This window comes from Linepithema humile, chromosome 2 (assembly GCF_040581485.1).
Source record: "Linepithema humile isolate Giens D197 chromosome 2, Lhum_UNIL_v1.0, whole genome shotgun sequence".
Classification (NCBI taxonomy): Eukaryota; Metazoa; Arthropoda; class Insecta; order Hymenoptera; family Formicidae; genus Linepithema; species Linepithema humile.
The window spans coordinates 10,300,119-10,319,964 of record NC_090129.1 but is presented as its reverse complement, the minus strand read 5'-3'; the positions used below and the strand labels follow the sequence as shown (position 1 = coordinate 10,319,964).

At 41.2% G+C, this 19,846-nt stretch overlaps 2 protein-coding genes across 27 annotated transcripts in view; both read left to right on the top strand.

The window, feature by feature from the left end:
- para (paralytic) overlaps positions 1 to 19,846 on the top strand; it is a 67,982-nt gene that overhangs the window by 2,403 nt on the left and 45,733 nt on the right. For 25 of the 26 annotated variants that reach the window (XM_012379687.2, XM_012379692.2, XM_012379695.2 and 22 more), the window contains exons 2-4: positions 16,124 to 16,203; positions 16,586 to 17,126; positions 17,806 to 17,983. In XM_012379687.2, coding sequence (XP_012235110.1) covers positions 17,837 to 17,983 — 147 coding nt within the window. In that variant the 5' untranslated portion in view covers positions 16,124 to 16,203; positions 16,586 to 17,126; positions 17,806 to 17,836. Of the gene's footprint in view, positions 1 to 10,296; positions 10,738 to 16,123; positions 16,204 to 16,585; positions 17,127 to 17,805; positions 17,984 to 19,846 lie in introns of those variants that run through there. The other variant, XM_067348996.1, reaches the window with a different exon arrangement.
- Positions 16,593 to 17,114, top strand: LOC105679577 (zinc finger Ran-binding domain-containing protein 2). Its single transcript, XM_012379657.1, has one exon. The coding sequence runs from the start codon at positions 16,593 to 16,595 to the stop codon at positions 17,112 to 17,114; it is 522 nt and encodes a 173-aa protein (XP_012235080.1).

Sequence of the window (19,846 nt, the reverse complement as noted above, 5' to 3'; positions counted from 1 at the left end):
AACGCATGACAGATGGTTCTTGAGCCAATTGATATGGAATTATGAGTGAGATTATCGCTGTAATTTGTATAAAAATCCAGCAAAGCAACAAACGGATCTGAAATTTTCCTTTCGCATGATCGTCGTGGCAATTTTTTTGTTCTACCGCGGTGTGTGATACGAATTTTTATTTAATAGGGATATAAAAAGCTATCTAATCCGATATATATATATATATATATATATATATATATATATATCTGATATATAGATATCAGATATTTAATATCGGTTGTGTGCAACGTGATGGACTGTTTGACATTCCATAGAACCGGGGCGTAGTTGCCGTAAATATAGCACAAGCAAGCAAGGTGTATAGAGGCATACGAATACGGGGGCGTTCGTTATAATGATACATTTTAATAAGATAACGGTTGGCATAACGTAACGATATATCCATAATTGCAATTGTAAAGCAATATATTCAACGCAGTGCACAACCATACAAGCTTTTGCAGTCTGAAGTTAGTAAAAATACGCCTATCAGCAGGCTTTGTTTTCAAACAGAATGACATTAATCTAAATTACACTGATAATTTGAGTTATCAGTGCGCGCAACTGTCCATTTTTTTTCTAAATTTTACAATCACTTTATAAATCTTTATCTCAGCTTCGTTGATATATTTGGCTTTAAAGAACTGAGAAATTCTTAAATCTCGAGCTTGCAAAATATCGTAAGTTTGGATTCACTGGAAGTCAGCGAGCTAATTTTCAGAGACCAGAACGCAGGGCGAGTACTCGCGCGATTATTCTCCCTTCGCGAAGAAAATTCACTTTCGTTAAGAAAAACCAGGTTAAATGCAGCAATAAAGAGAGAGAGAGTGTCAGATATTAACATTACGTAACGTTATACTGCACAGAGAATTTCTCAGGACAAAAGGAACTTTGAATTGTGCGGGAATTTTACCGCTTGAAGTGAAGCGAGTCAACCGTCAGTCAGACGTTACGTCAGGCCAGCCGTTGATTCGACCGCTTTCAGTAGCGCGTGCTCGCGTCGAGCTCAGACACGGTCGCTCGCGACGCCTCCTCGTGCGACTCGACAGCGGACGGTCGTGTCGCGCGACCCGATACACGTCGCCGTTTACATCGGCGGTAACGAGGTCTCGATTACGAGGCGCGATAGGGCGGCAATCGAATCGCCAAGGTGTGTGCCGCACAGCCCTCGGCATTACCGTGCACACACGTAACGTGTAGCGTGACGCGCGGCTCCGCCGCGGCTGCCATTCCCGATATATCGATCGACGCTGCCGCGGTCACGGATCGGTCGCGCGCGGCGGCGAACTCGCGCTAGTCGTCCAACGCGAGGATGTTCCACGGTTCACTTTGCGAAGAGATATCGTAATCGGCTCGATTTGCGCCATCCGCCGCTCTCGTGTTATAATCGATAAACGTGCGCCTAAAGTTTTATTTTCTCTCTCGCACCTTTGGCTAGTAAACTGCAGTCCAAAAGAAAAGTATCGAGACTAAAGCACCGTGACATAAGAAGTCTGTTCTGTTTATAGATGCAGTTTTTTTTTATAGTTCGTGGACTTAAAACGAAGCGAGTATATACGGGATTGTGTAAGCAGGATTGATTTGATCTTGTTTCTGCGAATTGAAGCTTTCTATAGTTTCGCACATTCTAATATGAAATATAAAGTATTTCGTTAATTTTTACCCTTTCAATAATCTTATCATGACTTTAGCGTGACATTAAGAATCAAGAGAACAATCGATCTTTTTTCTAACCTTTATCTAAAAAAATCTTGTAAAAATTTATGCATCTGTCCTTTATCGATTGTTCTGTTAATTTTACATATAAAAGTATTGAGGTAAAATTATTGAAAAAGAAAGAGATATTTCATATTTTATACCAGAATATGCGAGAAGCTTCAAAAGATTACGACTCGGCGATAAAGCGAAATCGAATATACGTTTATACGACTTATTGTGTTACTTTTAAGTGCTGAATTTATTCCTGAAATGTTTTGCGTATATTAAATTTCAGCTTGTATACGAACTTTAGAGAGAGAGAGAAAGAAGAGAAGGAAAAAATATTATAGCGTGTTGTTAAAAGTTTTCAATATTTTCTTCTTCTCCAGACCTCCTGTTATCAGTTGTAAATATTTTTAAATAAATAAGTACGTTTAATATTACGCTTAGGAAATACACTCGCAATCAGAACTTGCAATATTCAGCAGAAACATCGTACTTGTACTGTGAACTTGGATGCTTCAAGGCTACCGCCTGTCTGGTAGACCAGTAAATCCTGAGCACTATTGTGACTCCGGCGAATAATAATACAAACTCTTATCTGGCCGACGACTTCTTACATTAGATATCGAATCCTGGATGGCTGTATAGGATTCCTCGTGGACTTTATACCAGAATCTCTTAAACTGCCATCACAATTGAAATCTGTTTAATAACTTTTAATCCAAGTGACTTTGTGAGTCAACGCAAACGGTTGAAAATAATATAAATATTTTACATCTTTATTCAAATGAGATTTATATTGGTATTATATTTTACATTGGCGAATTAATAATCTCTCTCTCTCTCTCTCTCTCTCTGTTATATAATTATTAATATTATTAAATTCGTTAATTATTGCTGATTATTTTAGCATTATTAATTATAAAAATTATACGAATGCACGGTCAAAATTTCCGCCACAAGTCTCGCGAATACAAATCTCTCGCGAAACGTTGAAAATCGAAATAAAGAAGTACAATTAGCATTCGCTATCAAGGACGGCAAAGCGTACTATTGATTTCATTGCCGTAATCGATTATGCCGTGATTACGACAATGATTGTGACATGTCTGTTAGCCGGTGACCTTCCTCCGCGCGAAAATTGCCGGTCAATACGAGCTGCACGATCCGCTTAAGAGCCGCGCGATCGATCACCGTGTCGTGCACGACGACGCGCCTCGCAAGACTTTCTTCCGTGAGGAAGCGTGCGCGACTCGCAGCCGTGTAACGTAATATATTGTAACGAGGAATCATTTATTCTTGAGCAACGGTGTAACAGTGGACCCCGCAGTTGCCCATCGCTTTCGTCTCCCATGTCGCTCGTGTCGCGTGAGTGACACGGTTTTCATTATCTCACACGGTCATGTTCATTTCTCGCTACACGAAAATACGAGAAGACCGCATGTGCTAACCTGCCAATGCGGTCGTGCCGACTCGCACACCGACAGCACGAACAAATTATATTCGCTGCTTTGTGAAGAAAGAGAATCAGTTACAAGGGGAATGAATTCTTTCCGTTGCAAATATTATTTCTCCATCGATTTTCTGTCTAAGAAAAAAAGTCTATCGCAATTATTGAGAAAGCGCGTCCCTCCGAAGTGGAACGAGATTTGATCGAAAGAGATTCGACTTGTAATCGTTTAGCGACGGCCATCTCGCGGCACACTTGAACTTACTGCGGCTCGATTCGCTGCGTAATCGTGCGTGAACAGACGTAACTTACGTCATCGTCCATTGAAGGCGACGCAGAGGCGTACGCGCGCGCGTCACCCTCTCGGCTCGCTTTGTGCAGCGGCACGGGTATTCCTATTGACGTAACCCCCTCGCGCGAGAAACCGGGGCTCTGGATGCCACAATTCCGCGCATACTCGCGCGCTCCGCTCGCATTCCGCGTGTACGAATGTCGCCGCCGATGCGCGGCGCGAGGATAATCGGTATGCGCCGGATAATTTGTTGAAATCTCTTTTTAAAGTTCGATAAATCGTCCCTCGGCATAAATAAACGATCGATGGGACGTAATGTCAAGGGTCGCGTCATACGCTCTCGCGCGATCCGTCGATCCATGCTAAAACGAGAGTCGGTTCCGCTTTAAGCTGCACGCTCCGAGAAGAAGGAGAGAGTATAATGAGATAACGCACGAGATATAACTGCTCTGAGCGCTGTCAAACGCACATAGGAGGCATTCGATAAGGAGTTTGCGTTCTCCGCAATATAGAACTGTTCATTCATATTTCATCAGCTGATATTATCTCCACTTTTCTATTTTTATTTATTAATACTTTGTTTTCGAAGTAACGGAACGTTGGTTTTCATATAATTATTTGACATCTTGCTGTGTGTGTGTGTGTGTGTGTTTTCGTTAACCATTTTTTAACAAATAGAATGCATATAAATATAATACTTAGTTTTAATTAGATATATTTAAAGTGGTTCCAACGATATAATCGCTGCCAGAAATATGGAAAGCAAATATTGTAAAAAAATAGCAGCAGACAAAACAGATTAGTTTTATTTAACTTGACTATACTTTCCGCAAATGACGATATACGTTTACGATATACTACTATTACATTGATAATTGGAGATTATTCAATGTAAAATAGCTTGCAAAAAATTTTGTAAATTTATTTTACGAAATTGAAAATTGGCTTCTATATTTTTAAAATTTTGCGAGAAAAATCGTTATGCGCTGTTGCTACTTTTTGCCGCGTCTTTCTGCTTTCCACGCACGATATTAAATATATTATTTTTGTCGTACATTGTTCGACAACAATGTAGTAAATATTCGCAAAATTTAAACATGATTTTTATTTATCTAATTATTTTCGTAAATATTTTGAAAGTAATTTTCCTATAATTAGACAAAATTGTTCGATTTTTTCTGATTAACCTATAAAAACTGAGTAAATGTATTGTTGAATGAAAGATACTTTAATAACCACGTGGTAAAAAACTCTAAAAAAATTCGAGATATTGCACACATTTATTTCTTAAAGTTTCAAATAAATTTTGAATAATTGAGAAATCGTTGGAATTGCTTTAATACATAAATATATATTTTTTATTAAAGAGTTTAGGAATTTAGAAATTTGAGGCTCATTTCTCTCTCTCTCTCTCACTCCCTTTCTAATATTTAGGAAAATTCTCTTCTGCAAATATACCGAAACGAGGGCAATTCATGCTCTCCGGTTTGGAGTTAAGACTCGCCTAATTTCCGACGGACGATAGTGGACGAGGCTTCGAAAAGTGCGCGCGCGCAGAAAAAAGGGTAAAGACGCAGTAGCAGGGGACCGGGGGAGCGGTGGGATGGGTTTTGCGGGGCGAACGAACGCAACAGGTGCGCTGTGCACCCTTCATCCGCGCCGTCCTCGAGTACAAGTGTACTCGGACGAGTACAAATGCACCCAGGTCAGTGGAACTTTGCCGAATTTCACGGACGTCGATAATCCTTTGTTCCCCGGGGGCGCGTCTAACCGGTTTGAAGTGAGGCGCGAGCTTCTATCCCGTTGGCAGTCGTGTATATCGGGTGCGCGCAGCGCTCGTCAAGATGTCAGCTATATCGAGTGCGCCGGATCAATCGCATCGTCCGCTAATAACAGATTCCCGAGATCATTTGGAGATGAAAATTTTTACATCAAAATGGCGGTACTTGAATATGAAGTGTGCAAAGTTGATCGATCGGATGAGTTTTCAACAATCAGACGGATTTTACATTATTTTATAATCTATTCTCTTAATGATATTAAATGGATTGAATTGGATGGACTTTTTTTTTTGTGGAGTTGCTTACAAGCTGATCTGCAACGCACAAAGTACGATTGTAGCAGCGTTTAAAATAATTATTACATTCATTAAACTTTCACTCATCTTTTATGTAAATATGTAATGGAATTTACTGATAGAATAAAAATGATATATTTATATTTAATAACCATAATAATTAAAAATGCAAAACTGCAAATCTTTTATTGAATATTTTAATGTTTCTATGTGCGTTAATATTTTACGTGCACTAATTTGCAAATGATAGATAACATTACTTACCCTAAAGCTGCTCCACGAATGCCCGACGCTCTTCCTGAGCTTCTTCCTCTTTTTAGTCCTCTTCGCAATCCTTCAAGGCATCTCGAACAGCGCGCATCTTGTCATTCGGACAAAGTAAAACTCGAATGTTATCACACGTTCGACACTGTCCGTGATAAATAACGACGGAAAGGATGAGCTCGAGAAGTGCAGGAAATAATAAAGATAGGACTATTGGAAAGGATAACGCGTCAATTACGCAACTATTTGCCTTGTACAAAGTGCCGCCGTGCGAACGATAAAAGTACAATAAACAAGGTCGCGCCGATTTCAATTTGGAAGAATGCGAAGAGTTAGAATGTAATTTAATATGCGTGTCGATAGCGAAAGCGAAAGAGAGAGAGAGAGGGGGGGGGAGATATAGATCACGCAGGCTAAGGATGACGAAAACAACCCCAAACGCCGTGAATTGGTCTCGAAACTCTTAAATTACGAGTTTAAACTTGATTTCGATAAATTTGACTTCACGTTTAAGTATTTCTGTAGCCTCGATATTTTGGTATAAAAATTTTCGTCTCCAAATGACCCGAGGAATCTGCCATTAACTGATGATACAATTGGTCTGTATTGAACACCTTGTATATTCTCACCTCTGCGCTCGTCGCTCAGTGAATGACATAAATTGTCTTCGAGGCCAGAGCTTGTTCCTGCTGGCATTATTATTGTACGATTCTAAAATGACGTGTCTTTGGGTCAAATATCAGCATAAATATCGATATCTAGCGTTTTAACGTAAGAGTCTGCAAGATAAAACAGCAATTTTTACGTAAATTGTTATAATTATCTCTGTTACCTATATTTTTATAACTTTTTAAAGGAGAGATTTTATATATATAATACATTTTATCCTTTAGTTGGCGTTTGAAAAGATTTGAAGTGAAAATTGTGCAGGAATGTCGGGAAAAAATGCTATCGCTCGATTTTGACACCAGCAATTTTTTTAATCGCATCGATAGATTGCGATATGGATTAATCATATCGTATATTGCGTGTAACGTACACAGATGGTATCGTATATTGCAACGTAGATTAAATTTAATAAAGTTCCAATATCTTTTACTTATCAAAGAACGTAACTCGCAAGGAAAACTTTAATTAATAATTATTAATATTGTAAAAGGGAACGAAGCGCAGCAAACTCTACATAATCCCTGCGCATTATTATATTTATAATAATTTAATTCCTTTTCACGTACGCGAAATAATCGGCTTTAGTGGGTCAAAGAGAAATGATGAAAAAAAAAATGAGTTTATTTATTTCGCCAGCAGTCCGTGCTGCAATAATCACTTTACTTAAAGTATTGTCAAGGTGTTTGTTAGTTGAACCGAGGATTAATTGCGATTAATTAAGTCGTCATTTGTAATGATAATTAATCTACAACTATAACTCATATTTATTATAATTCGGTGTTGCAGCATTATTTATTATCATTCAATAAATATCATCATTAATTGTAATTTGTCACAACATAAAGCTCTCGGAAGGTGGAAAAGTCGTATGCGTTATACATACGCGTTTTGTTACAGTAGAATTACTTGTGGCAAAATGTCACAATTAAAATTAAAATTTTATTTCTTTGTGCAGCATTTAAGCCGCAAATGGGAGCTCTATTATTTTTCCAACCTTTCATTAGTTGAAGTGCGAGTGGAGTTAATCTCTTCGCTCGTTCATTAACTGAGAGTCTCGTTTGTTTTGAAATTCACATTAACAGCAGGCTTTAATCTTTCTAAGAACTTTTCCACCTCATTTCTCCGGTCGGTATTTATTCTCTAATTTAATCATTCTTCCACATTGATCAATATTTGTTTGTATATTTTTTTCAAGACGCTAAATATGCACGAAGCTCCGAGAGTTGCGAGTAAGGAATGTGCATTTTGTGCGTGAGAGGTTCGAAGCGCGGCGAAGAGGGGGTGGATTTTTCAAGGGGTAGATTCTTGGAAGCGCAACGCCGAGCCGAACCGTGAAGAAAGTCAGGCAGGCAGGCAAGCGGGCAATCGATCGATTGCCCTCGCACGAACGCATGGCCCTGTTCCGCGCTATACTTCGCGTCCGCGGTATACTTCGTCTCTCGCGGGTCTCGCGCCAGTGCGGAATGCGTTGCGCTAACGCAACAATATTCAAGTCGGTTGCGAGCGCTGCTTTCGCCGCTTCGACGCGAGAGCACTGCGTTTCGCAATACATCCTTTATCTATCGAGTCATTCCTGTTCGCGGACATTTTCTTTATTATTTTCACGCGCGTTCGCGCAACAGCGAAATACTTCTCTCGTTGTTTTGTTCACCACCCTTTTTACCGGTTGCGAGAGCTCGAATTTCGAAAATCAGTAACATTAGCACGTAACTTCACAAAGAATGTAATGCGACGAGCAATTTGATATCGCGCTTTATGTACGAGTTTCCGTTTGTTTGTCCGATCATAAATAGCTATGACCACTTGGCGACCGTAATTCCTTTGACGTATGCGACGCTTGAGTAGATATTTGTTTGCTGCGGTCGACAGCGCATGTTTATTCCTAGAAAATACGACTGTCATTTGTCATTATTGTACATTCCGCGAGTAATAGACACAGCGCAGTCACCGAAATTGCACATATAAAGTGCCGGGAGAAAATCCGCGTGTATTTACAGTTATAATTATGAAGCTTACCGCGTTTTAATTTGTTTATCATCGATTTGGCGAAGTATTCATTTCATTGTGCAATATTACTCACTACTGTGTAATTAAAGTTTATAATTAAAAAGTTATAATTAATTTTCTCATCTGCGGAAGAGCAGCTATTCTGCGAACGTTGTTCACTCGAGAGCAATCATATTTGTGGAATGCATTAGTTTTGGATTTTCCCACGTATCGATCTCGGCTGAATCAGGTGTTCCATCGAAATCGTGTGAGTCAAACGAGTCGTTCGAACGATACGCCGGGCACACCCAGTCGATTATCACTGTCGCCAATGCATGTCGGCGCCATATAATTTTCCTCCACTGCCGTTCTCTCGTTCTGTGAAACTTCTTCTTAATTGTGTATAAAGTAATCAAGGCACTTTGCGGATGCAAGCTGGGAGCAGATTTTATAGAATTGCAGAATTTTTCAAGACGAAAATATTATATCAGCTGGAGTTTTACAAGGAAATCAATTGGTGTCAGCGCGCACGATTTACAAGTAATTTCTTCGCAGCTCTTGTTCTCGCTAATACATAAATATCTTGCCTCATTAGAGAAAAGTGGCACGAAAACTCATCTTTCATTCAAGACATTCGTCGCGTAATTATTCTCGTCGTAGCTAAAGTCTGCGGTAATGCAAGTTATCGCAGTTTCGCATTTACGTAATTGAATAACTGATTTTAATAGTTCGCATTCCATATTGAATTTTGGTATTAGCTCCTTGAAACCGGATTCATCGACGATTCTTTTAGTCACTGAGAAGTTTCAAATGTATGCCAATGCGATGTTCCGAGAAAAAGCTGAGAGCAATTTCGAGGCGAAAAATCGATTTCTCAAGTTTCAAGAGTCAAATTAGCAAGATAACTGCAATTGTTATCAAAATTCATAAAATACAAAGGAGAAGTTATTACAAATTACAAGATATAAATTTAGAATTATTTAATAGAATTTAATTTTGTAATTTATAATAAATATCCACGATGCAATAATAACTTTTATAAATTGTTACTTTGCATTTCCACTAGTATAGATATTTCAATATTCTTTAAATGATCTTTGAACATAAATGGACGCGAATCTTGAAAAGGACGAGTCTTTTCTTATCTCCGATGTGACATACACATCTGCCATGAACTTCTTTTGTTCCCGCGGTTGTGAATATATCGATACCCTTCTCGTGGCTGCGCAGAATATTGAAGTTAAAGGAGTTAAAGAACGTGGAAAATATTGCAGAGTACTCGCCGATAAAATTAACTAGCCGGAAAATCTAATATCTCCGCAGAGAGTTTGAAATATCTAGCGGGCAAAACCTTGACCGACAAATTAGCGAGTATTACTCAAATGAGTATTAGTATGCTAATGACAGCTTAATCAAGTGTAATAGGCTTTCAATTCCTATTAATATCTCAGCATCGTGTAACAAAATTCCTAATAGTTTATTCGTAAATCCGAAAAAAGTACGAGCGCAGATGAAATAACAAAACGTTTCCCGGGTATCAAAAAGTAGATCGGAAGTACAAAGAACGCGCGCGTTTCCGATTACTTTAACAAGGCAACTTTTCGACGCGCGGCGATTGATAAAACGCGGATATCGTATTTTCGGGGAAGCGAATGGACTTGCCTATTTTCCGCGAGGCATCGTTCGGTCTGTTCGCGTTCCAATTTCGTTCGCATTGAGAAATCGCGTTCTTTCGCGTGACCCCTTCGTCTTTTACACATTTTTTCGTCTTCCTTTGGCATTTTTTTCTTCCCGACCGCGTCGTCCTGGCGTTGGCGAAGCCTCGCTCGGTGCGACGACGACGACGACGACGACGACGACGGGTAGCGTCAGCGGTCGTCGTCATGACAACGTTTTTCCGCAACGTACCCGGCCTGGTTCGTGACGTCACGCGACGTCGGCGTCGGCGTCGCCCCACCAGCCCACGTCGACCACCATCGCTCGCGGTGGAAGGGTTTTCCTTCTCGCATAGGTGGTGGCTTCCGGTGGCGCCACCGTGTAGGGTCCACGAACATGGCGATACGATTACGCAGAATACCAGGCGGCTATGATTCACGTTCGTCCGCCAGCAACGTCTTCCTCGGTGCGTCCGTACCGAGCGGGCAGCTGCCGTCGATCGATCGTCAGCGGCGACGATTTTGCGGAATTTGCGGATTCGTGAAACTGCGGCTCTCCCGCTTCGCTCCGTTGTTCCTCTCCGATATGCGTATACAGGCATATCGAAAGGTAACCTTAAACTTTTGGAATTTTTCAAACGAACAGCCGAGAATTGCCGAAGGACGCGCGCGCTCGTCTGCTCTCTGTTTTGATGCGCGGCATTAGATAGTTAAATGGAGATTCGTCGACGCTATTCCGCGCGTGGAAACCTCGTGACACGGATTCCGCCCGAAGCTTCAAGTTCTCCTTCGTGCCATCATTGCCAATATCTCGCATAGTACAAACATCGCGATTCGAAATTCCAAACTTTTCATCGGCGCTCGGTAAATCAAGCGCGTCAACTCGACAGTTTCGATTCCTGATTCCTCTCGCGGAAAGTAGGATACAAACAACTCTCGTCGCGCGCTTATTTATTATATTTACAAATCGACGACTCTCGCGATGTAACGGGAAATTATTGCAGTTCGAGTGGAGAGTGCAGCGAAGTTGAGCGCTGAAAGTTTTTTTCGAGCTCGAGCGATACGAATGATGCGAGATCGCCACAAATTGTTACTTGATTTGATGATGGTTCGTGATGTGTCAGCGAGACTCGAGCAATAAGAACAAGGCGGGATCCTTAACGGTGCGTCGGGGCGTGAATTTAGCAGCACGCGAAACGCAAAGTGTCCGGATATTACGCGAGGAGGTTCAGGTCGCGTATGGCGCTGCCGAGATATTGGAATTTTAAGGTAAATGCTCCAAGCTTCTGCTGCAGACCGCCATATAGGGCAGTGCATCAATTCACTTTGGTGCAAATGCACTCCGCCGCTCACGGTTATTCGAGTCGCGTTCGCTCCCGGCGCGTCCGTGGCGAGTTAATGCAATCGATATACGTTTCTCCCTGAATGAGGTTTTCCAGTCGTTGGAAAATATTGCATGTCAATGATCAATCAAATATCTTTGAAACCTATTAATGTTTTTTTTTTTTTTTTTTTTTTTTTTTTTATTTGATTTATATGTATAAACATTTTCCCCTTGCAACATTGCGATGCAGATTAATTCTCTGACATATTGGTGTGAATTTTTATTTTTTGTAGTTTTTAGAATTTGGGTCTAGAAACTTGTGTGTTCCTTTAGTGGCAATTTCTAGCGACTAATTCGATGTCTATCTTGCCTCGGCGAAAGTGTTGAAGCGATAGCTTCTGAGTTATTAGCGAATAGAAAAAGTCTTCTCGCAAGCTTAATTTTTTCCGTTTATTAAAAAAAAATAATCAACGGAGCCAGATAATTTCAGGACAACTTTAACAGAATTTCAATTTAAAGTCTTATTGTAAAGATTTCGCCATAGATTCGAAATTGCGAGCTGGAAGCGAGACAAAAAAAAAGAGGGCTTTTCGCGAATTAAACCTTTTCAATTTATTAAGGTCAGAGAATGTTATTAAAGGGACGTTTGTGGATTTTAGGGGATTCCGTACAATTAAATCAAACGGAAGAACTTTGACATTTCTGCAGCGCCAAATGCGTCTTGCAAACATTTCCTTACAGCGATCGGTTGAAATTAATTGAATAAAAAGATTTCCGCACGCTGCACGCGCGCTGCAGAGACGCGCGTATTTAGCGACACTCGCAGGACACCTTCGAAAACCGAGATTGATTTCAGAAAGGAGGTAATGAAGCGAAATTGATTAAATCACTGATAAACTGATGCCTACGACAAACCGTGCCTCATTTCCGCGTGCACGTCGACATTGAAATGGATCGCCGTTTTGTGCGGCAAACGCCGCGAATGCACCGTGGCTATTTATTGATCCGCAATCCGGACGAACGAAAAGTGTTTCGATATAGCGCTCCCGCATTCCGTTCGACGTTGACCCATTCATAACCATAAATGGGATTTCGTAAATTCTCAACTCCGATACATCTCTCTCTCTCTCTCTCTCTTTCTTGCGTATCGAGTTCGTACGAATTTTCGACTATTTTGCATGACTTTGACCCATAATACGATGAGTTTATGCAATACAATGAGTTTGAAATCAAATTTGCGTTGCACATTTCTCCGCGATAGATCAATATTCCATATTTTATCATATTTTATACACACTCCGTACATGCCTGGCATTTATATTTTGTATTATTCTTACGTTCTGCCCATGTTCTCTCTCTAAATTCTATATTCTTCAGAATCAGTGATAATAATAATATTTAATACTTTTTAAATTCCACTATTGCGTCCGCAATTCTCACCTCATTTTAATGAAGATGTGAGAGGGCAAGACAATTCTTTCGTGATGTAAAATGAAAAGATGAGCGCGTTCGCGCTTCGGTTAGCAAATACGAAGGTCGGAAACGGGGAATCGGTAGAAGCAGTAATTTCTCTTAGAAAAATTACTCGTTAAGCCCGCAGTGTGTAGCCACCCGTTTCCGTTACCGCGTATAATTTCCCGATGAAGGCCGATTTGTCGCAGATATAGTTGACCTCGTTTCTTCTCTTGCTTCGCACGCCGGTCGGAGTGCCGCCTTTTTACCGCGTTTCTATATCCGTGAAATACAATCCCCCCCGCGGTTGTTCAAGCGGCGCATTCGATATGGAAGACGACATCGGAGAAACCGGCTAATTAATTTCGCGGACGCCGCTCTTAATTATTAATTATAAGCTTTTCCCCGGCGTTATCTCGCAATGGTATTCCGGGCGTTGCGAGCGAAAGGCCATAAGTCAAGTCGGTTCAAAATAACATTAACGTAGCGATCTCCTCTCGATCAAACGCGAGCGCACAATTAGCCATTCTGAAACAGAGATATGCACAACTTTGATGTAGATAAATTCGCAGCGTACAGCTGCATTACTTTCAGACTTTGCATGAAACTGACGGAGCGGAAAAGAGTCGGGATAATTATTTCTCGCTGAAAAACAACTAGGAATCTCCTCTTTGAGCTTTCTTTCGTTTCCCTCTTCGGTTTTTGCAATTTCACAATTTGTTAAAGCGACGATCGTAGTTTAGACACAAACAAATTGAAATGACGGCGCGGCCTCGCCGGCGTGTCGGACAATTTTTGAAATTTCGCGTTAAGAAAGTGAAATGAAATATGTAAAGTACGGCTGCGCGAATTTTACATTACGCGACCTACGAGCTAAGGCAGCCGTGTAGTAAAATAATACGCATTAAACGATTCGAGGCACGCGATTCGCGCGTCGACCGTCTGGAGTTGTCGTAACCCATCGATTTCTCTCGTATCTCTCGCTGGCTCGCTACCCTTGTAAACAGAAAAAAAAAAAAACGCAGAACAACTGAATAATAAAGCGCGGCGTGCGCCTGCATTAAAGGCAGCGTAATTGCCCTCGCCGCTTCACTGCGTGCATCTATATCTAAGAGGAAAATTAGTTCGCAAGAACTATTGGAATGAAAAAGTCGTCCGATTCTCGGTTTCGTCCCTCTTTTTTTAAACTAAAAACTAAAGACGGGAAGGATACAACTTGCGTCACCTTCGTGATTTATGTTATGTAAAAACGTGCCATCAACTAACCCGGTTGTGTGTAATTAATTTAGCTACATATGAAAAGTGTCTTTTCTGATTTATATTCACTCTCGCAATTAGCACGCGGACGTAATTGGATTAACAATCAAGTTAAAACCACGTCCAAGTTGCGAACTTTCGCCGTTAAATCTTTTCGACAAATTTCACGGAGTTTATTACGACAGACGCGAGCATACGTCCTTGTAGCATTATATATTTTATTTAAAAAAGTAATAGTATGACATTGAAGAGGCCTAATGTTGAGCTAATTTCGTCATTTTCGATAATCGATTGTGCAACATCTATCGCAATACATTTCCGCACTCTTGCTTATTTACATGAAAGGATTGATATTATAGATTTAAGTAGGTCGAATTGGATTCAAGTGGGCGACCTCTGAAAATACTCTATTTTGAATGAAAATGTCGCACGCAGTAAATAGGCAGCAACAATGGAGATTAGTATCGTGCGTCTTACGAATGAAATTAATCCACTCACAATCTTATGAATGATTTCAATTTCTTCCTTAAAAAGAATTCGAAACAATTAGTAACGGAAAAATAATATTTACGCTGTCCAACCAAATTCGAAATTTCTGTAATTATAATCGAAATCAAATTCTTCCACTGCAGAAATGAATTCGACAGCTGTAAAACCGCTCTTATTAAACACATGTCCGCGTTTGTCTTTATTTCTGAGTTACGGTCTTTTGAAGCTTCACATATTTCATATTTTTTTAATAAGATCAGAATTTTATGTAGAATTTATATGCTATATACTATTTATGTACTAGAATTTATATGTTTAAAGTAAGTTTGTTGTAAAAAGATGATATTTTTACGAGATATTTCACAATTTATGTCAAAATGTAGCTAAATATAGCCTCTCAAACGAAAAATTGAAAAACGGTAAATCAAAAACAAGATCAAATAGGCCATAGTATTTATATAAATGTTTCGAAATTATTTTTCAGTGTTGAATCAATCTCTGTGTGTGAAATGAAAAAGGAGGGGGGGGGGGGCGCATCATCAATAACACTCTGTGCATGTATAATGGTCAAATTGCATTCCGAATTTATAAATTCGAAAACGCTGCCGAAGAGCGGTACAATCGCACAGAAGCGGTCAGCGCGATCCTTCGATTTTTCGTTCGGCAAACAAAGGCTCGGCGCTGAGAGAGTCAACAGAAAGAATAGCGCAGTTTATACTATAAATATCGGCAAGTGGAAAAATTCCGTCCGTCATCGGACTCGGACGACGTGGGGGGGCGACGTGGTGCCGGCCGACCCTGCGTGTGCTTGTACCACTGGCGAGCCCTTCACTCTTACTTTTCCTTACGTTTACGTTTATCGCTACGGCCGGGCGCTCGGCGCCGCCGCCGCCGCCGCCGCCGCCGCCGCCGCCGATGCATAAAGCGCGTGTGACCGAGTTTCGGCGGAATATGATCGACCGCGCGAAACTCGGTCAAAGACCACCGACACCTTTCCGCGGCTCCGCGCAGTGTGCATACCGGTACGATTCGCGTGAAATCCCCTGCCGTTGCACGGGGACAAAATCGCGCGCATCCATCTTGCGTCTTCTAAAGACACGTCTTTTTTACGTTCGCACGTTCTCCCGTGACAATTTCCGCCAATCGCAAATATTGTTTTAGCACAGTGAAAATGTTGTTCCTTCTCTCTCTTTCTCTCTATCGAAAGAGTAGAGTTTTCCACCGCAGAGATACGCTTTCGCACGAAAGATTCTTCATCTGTGCGCGAACGCAGAATAAATATCTCGTTACAATGTAAATCTCCGTTAAGCTTCAGCGTCGGATATTTGTGTTGTAAATATTTTGCGCATACAAATCTGTGTGAACTTTGCGACTTGTGCAGAGCTTGGCTTTGTGTATTCAGTTTCGGATACGCAATATTGATTATCGAGGGACAATTCCGCGCACTCATCTAGATTCTCCGTGTTTGTTGCAGATAAAAGAAACGACCGACTCGAAGACCAGACTATGTTATTTCGGATAACGGATTGATCGCACCCGTCGCTTCATTCACACGTGAGTATGCGTTAATCGCCTTCCCACTCCGTGGGCGGCTTCATTTGCAGGAGTAGTTTCGCTCCTTGTTTATTTCGGCGATGTTATCCGGCCTAATGATTTCCACGAACGCGACATTCCGCGAAGTATACTACACGTGTCGTTATAATTAAAAGTTATGTCACGTTCAAATGACCTTAATGCGCTTAAAATCGTTTCTTTCGGTGTCGCTGGTTTCTCGTAATTTACACGAGGCGGAATGTCAACAAAAAAAGAGAAAAAATAACCGCAACGTGACGTCATTTCGGAACAATATATTTGATGTTTGCATTCTCTCGTGACACACGGGGATTACGATATCTACGATCTTATCGCAACGCAACACTTGCTCGGCTCCTCTTAGGTCGGACATGAAAAATCTTGGTTCGCGTTGGACGGTCCCCGACATAGCACGCACTGCCGCAGCGCGTTCGTCATTTCTCGTCGCCATTTCGTTGGAACGAGATTCAGGTAGCAGCAGCAGCAGCAGCAGCAGCAGCAGCAAAAGCAGCATCCGCAACCGGAACAAAACTAGAAGTAGCGATAGTAGCAGCAACGGCATCAGCAACAGCCGCAGCCGCAGCAGCAGCAGCAGCAGCAGTAGTATTCGCGTGACGGCGATCGACAAGAAAAGGGAGCGTAAGAGCAGCAGCGGCAGATCGGCAATCGACGTGCTGCACGGAGCGCACTTATCCGTCCGACCGTACGTTACGGCGCCGTGTGACCGCATCGTTGGCACGACGCGCTCCGCTGAATCGCCCAGAAACCGGCCGGAAGCCGGCAAGTCGCGCCGCTCACAGCACCGGACCCGTCGTCCCCGTCAGCCACAGCAGCAGCTCTACTACCCCCCCGCATCGTGGGACACGCGCACACCACACTTCAGGAACTGTTAGCACCGATCAAAAGTGAGTCCGAGTGAATCCATTGAGCGGCCGCGCGATCTTTCGCGCGTAGCGCCCGATTGTTATCGGCTTCCCGGAGATCTGATAAAATTACGCTTACTGTTCTGTGCATTTGTAATTTTTTATAGGACCTAATAATTTTTTTCGACTTTATCCGCCAACGGTCTGTGAGTGTTTTATTTATTTAATTATTGATAATTTTTTTTATTTGAAAACTAGTTTTATTGACCTTTCATTTTCTCTGAATAAGGGAATTATTTTTACCTGTTTTGCGCATGCAAACAGGATAATTATGATGGTTTTATTATTATTCTCAATTTGTATATTACGCGTGTGTTATCTTTTATGGAATATACGTCAAAAAATTAAAAATTCTTTCTCTGGTCATAATTACAATGATTTTAATACTTTTCTGCTGCGTATATAATTTTAGGCGTTAAAAATAACGACATATTTATGAAAAGTCACAACAATATGGACATGTTTGACATTTATTTTCGTACATTGAACATTTATAATTATACATTGGAATAAAAGACAGAAACGTTACAGAACAGCATTTATAGCGATTTTTAGTAAATCTATAGAAAAGTGTGCGCACTCTGCAGAAAATCATTTGAATCTCAATATTCTGTCGCCGTCTAATCTTGCATCTTGTACTGATTACGATTTACACTTGCAGGAAGGTGGCTCAGCTGTGCGCAGCCTAGACAATGTCCGAAGATTCTGACTCTATATCAGAGGAAGAAAGAAGTTTGTTCCGTCCGTTCACGCGGGAGTCCCTGGCAGCGATCGAGTCTCGCATTGCCGAGGAAGAGGCCAGGCAGCGGGAGCTTCAGCAGAGAAGAGCGGAAGGCGAGGTATGAACGCGGCCGTGTGTGCTCGTCGCACGATCGCGTATATATTTCGATCTCTTTATTCGCGCATTGACTTACACCGACGCGTAATTTCTTATACGCGCGTGTTCATCAGATATCTCCTTCGAGTGGCGCCAAATAAATCGCTGTTCCCATATCTCGATCTTTCTCAATTATCCCGTAAAAGATTTGGGAAAAATATTAGAAACTCTTCAAGAGATGTGCCTCTTTCGCGCAAATGTTTATCGCACATGCTTGTCACTCTTCAAAAATATTACGCTACTTCCCGAATTTCTTATTGTAAAATTGTCGAGCTAATGAAATACTGATTTAATGCCAGCGAATATTTATCTGACGCTGCTGATTTTCCTACGCGAAGCTCGTGTGCGATCAATTAACTTTCCTATTATCATTGTCCCTTTTGTACGCGTTCGTGTGAGTGCGAAACGAGTAACACGACAAGAAAAATTTATGAGTCTCAATGAGGAAGAAATAGCATTCGTTTAATCTGAAAATCCTCTTATACAGATCACCTTAGAACTTTAAAAGATACTTTCCTTCAGTCTTCAACCAACAGCCATCGCGCCCACAGGCGTTTGTATAAGATACGCTAAAAGTTTCCCATACTTACTCATACTTAAGATTTTATCAAACGCAATGCTCATCCCTAAAACTTTGACAGTAAACAATACGGGTAGTAAATTTCGCAGCATTGTTCGCAAAGTGATATCAGATATTTTCGTCAGAATTTTTTCTTCCAAAGTATTCCTCGGAGAAATAGCTTTAATTAAAAAGAGTGTGCGCATCGGCCAATAGAAAGATGATAAATACGTGAAATAAATGCAGTTTCGGAAACGCCAGAAGCAGTAAGGACAAACAATAATAACGCGTCTCTCAAACGCATTTAATGAACAATTTAATTCAATTGAAAAAGTTCACGTTGAAATTCAAGACAAACATCAACACGAGAACAGTGGACTGCAATTTTTTTCCAACGTTTTCACTCATCAAAAGAATATTTGCGCGCGTTGTTTCCAAATATACGCAATGATGCAGCCTTTCGAACGTATCGAAACTGGATCTTAAGTATGAGCCGCCTTATTTTTGATTTTCCGACGGCTTAAAGCTACAGCGCCGTTTGCGAAATCTGTTCTTTCCCATCTTTTTGTCTACACACGCGTCGAACCGCAATGACGACTCACCCGTCTCCCCCTTTCACGCCCCATTCAAACTGTCGCGTTTGACTGTTCGCTTGATCTATCGCTGACGTAGTGAGGATGTAACTCTCTCTATACCGACGACCACTTGAAACCCATCTGTTTACATATATCTGTCGTCGAAGAGTAATGTATTGTGTGTGTTTTTTTTTTTTTTTTTTTACGAAAGATATGCCACGTTACGAAGCTCGATGTCTGCAGTGTCACTTATCTGTGCCTGTTTATATATATCATAATATACATATGTACATTATTTATATATATATTCGTGGATACCGCTCGTATGTCGTGGCTCTCTCCGTGCGCTTCTCCTCGCGCGCACTCGCGTTAACGAGTAACGCGCGAGTGCCACGCGACGGAGAGCGATGATTATCTCACGGAGTGAGAGAGAGTAGCGTGTCAATGTGAATCCGACGTACGAATCCCTTACATCCTTATAATTAGCGTTTCCCAATTTGTCCCCGGCTGCGACCGATATAAAAGGAGCGGATTTATTTATTAACCCACTCCTCCTCCTCCTCCACCTGCCGTTCAACATTGATCGCGTTGTTTGAAAATTGCTTTCGCAGGAGGAGCGAATCCTCTCCTTTTATTGCCTCCTTGTATTATACTCCAGCGATGAAAGGTCAAGGAGAGAACGAGAGAGAGA

Bases quoted from the DNA above. Each gene is read 5' to 3' on its own strand.
- LOC105679577 (XM_012379657.1), top strand. From the start codon at position 16,593: ATGAAAAATCTTGGTTCGCGTTGGACGGTCCCCGACATAGCACGCACT.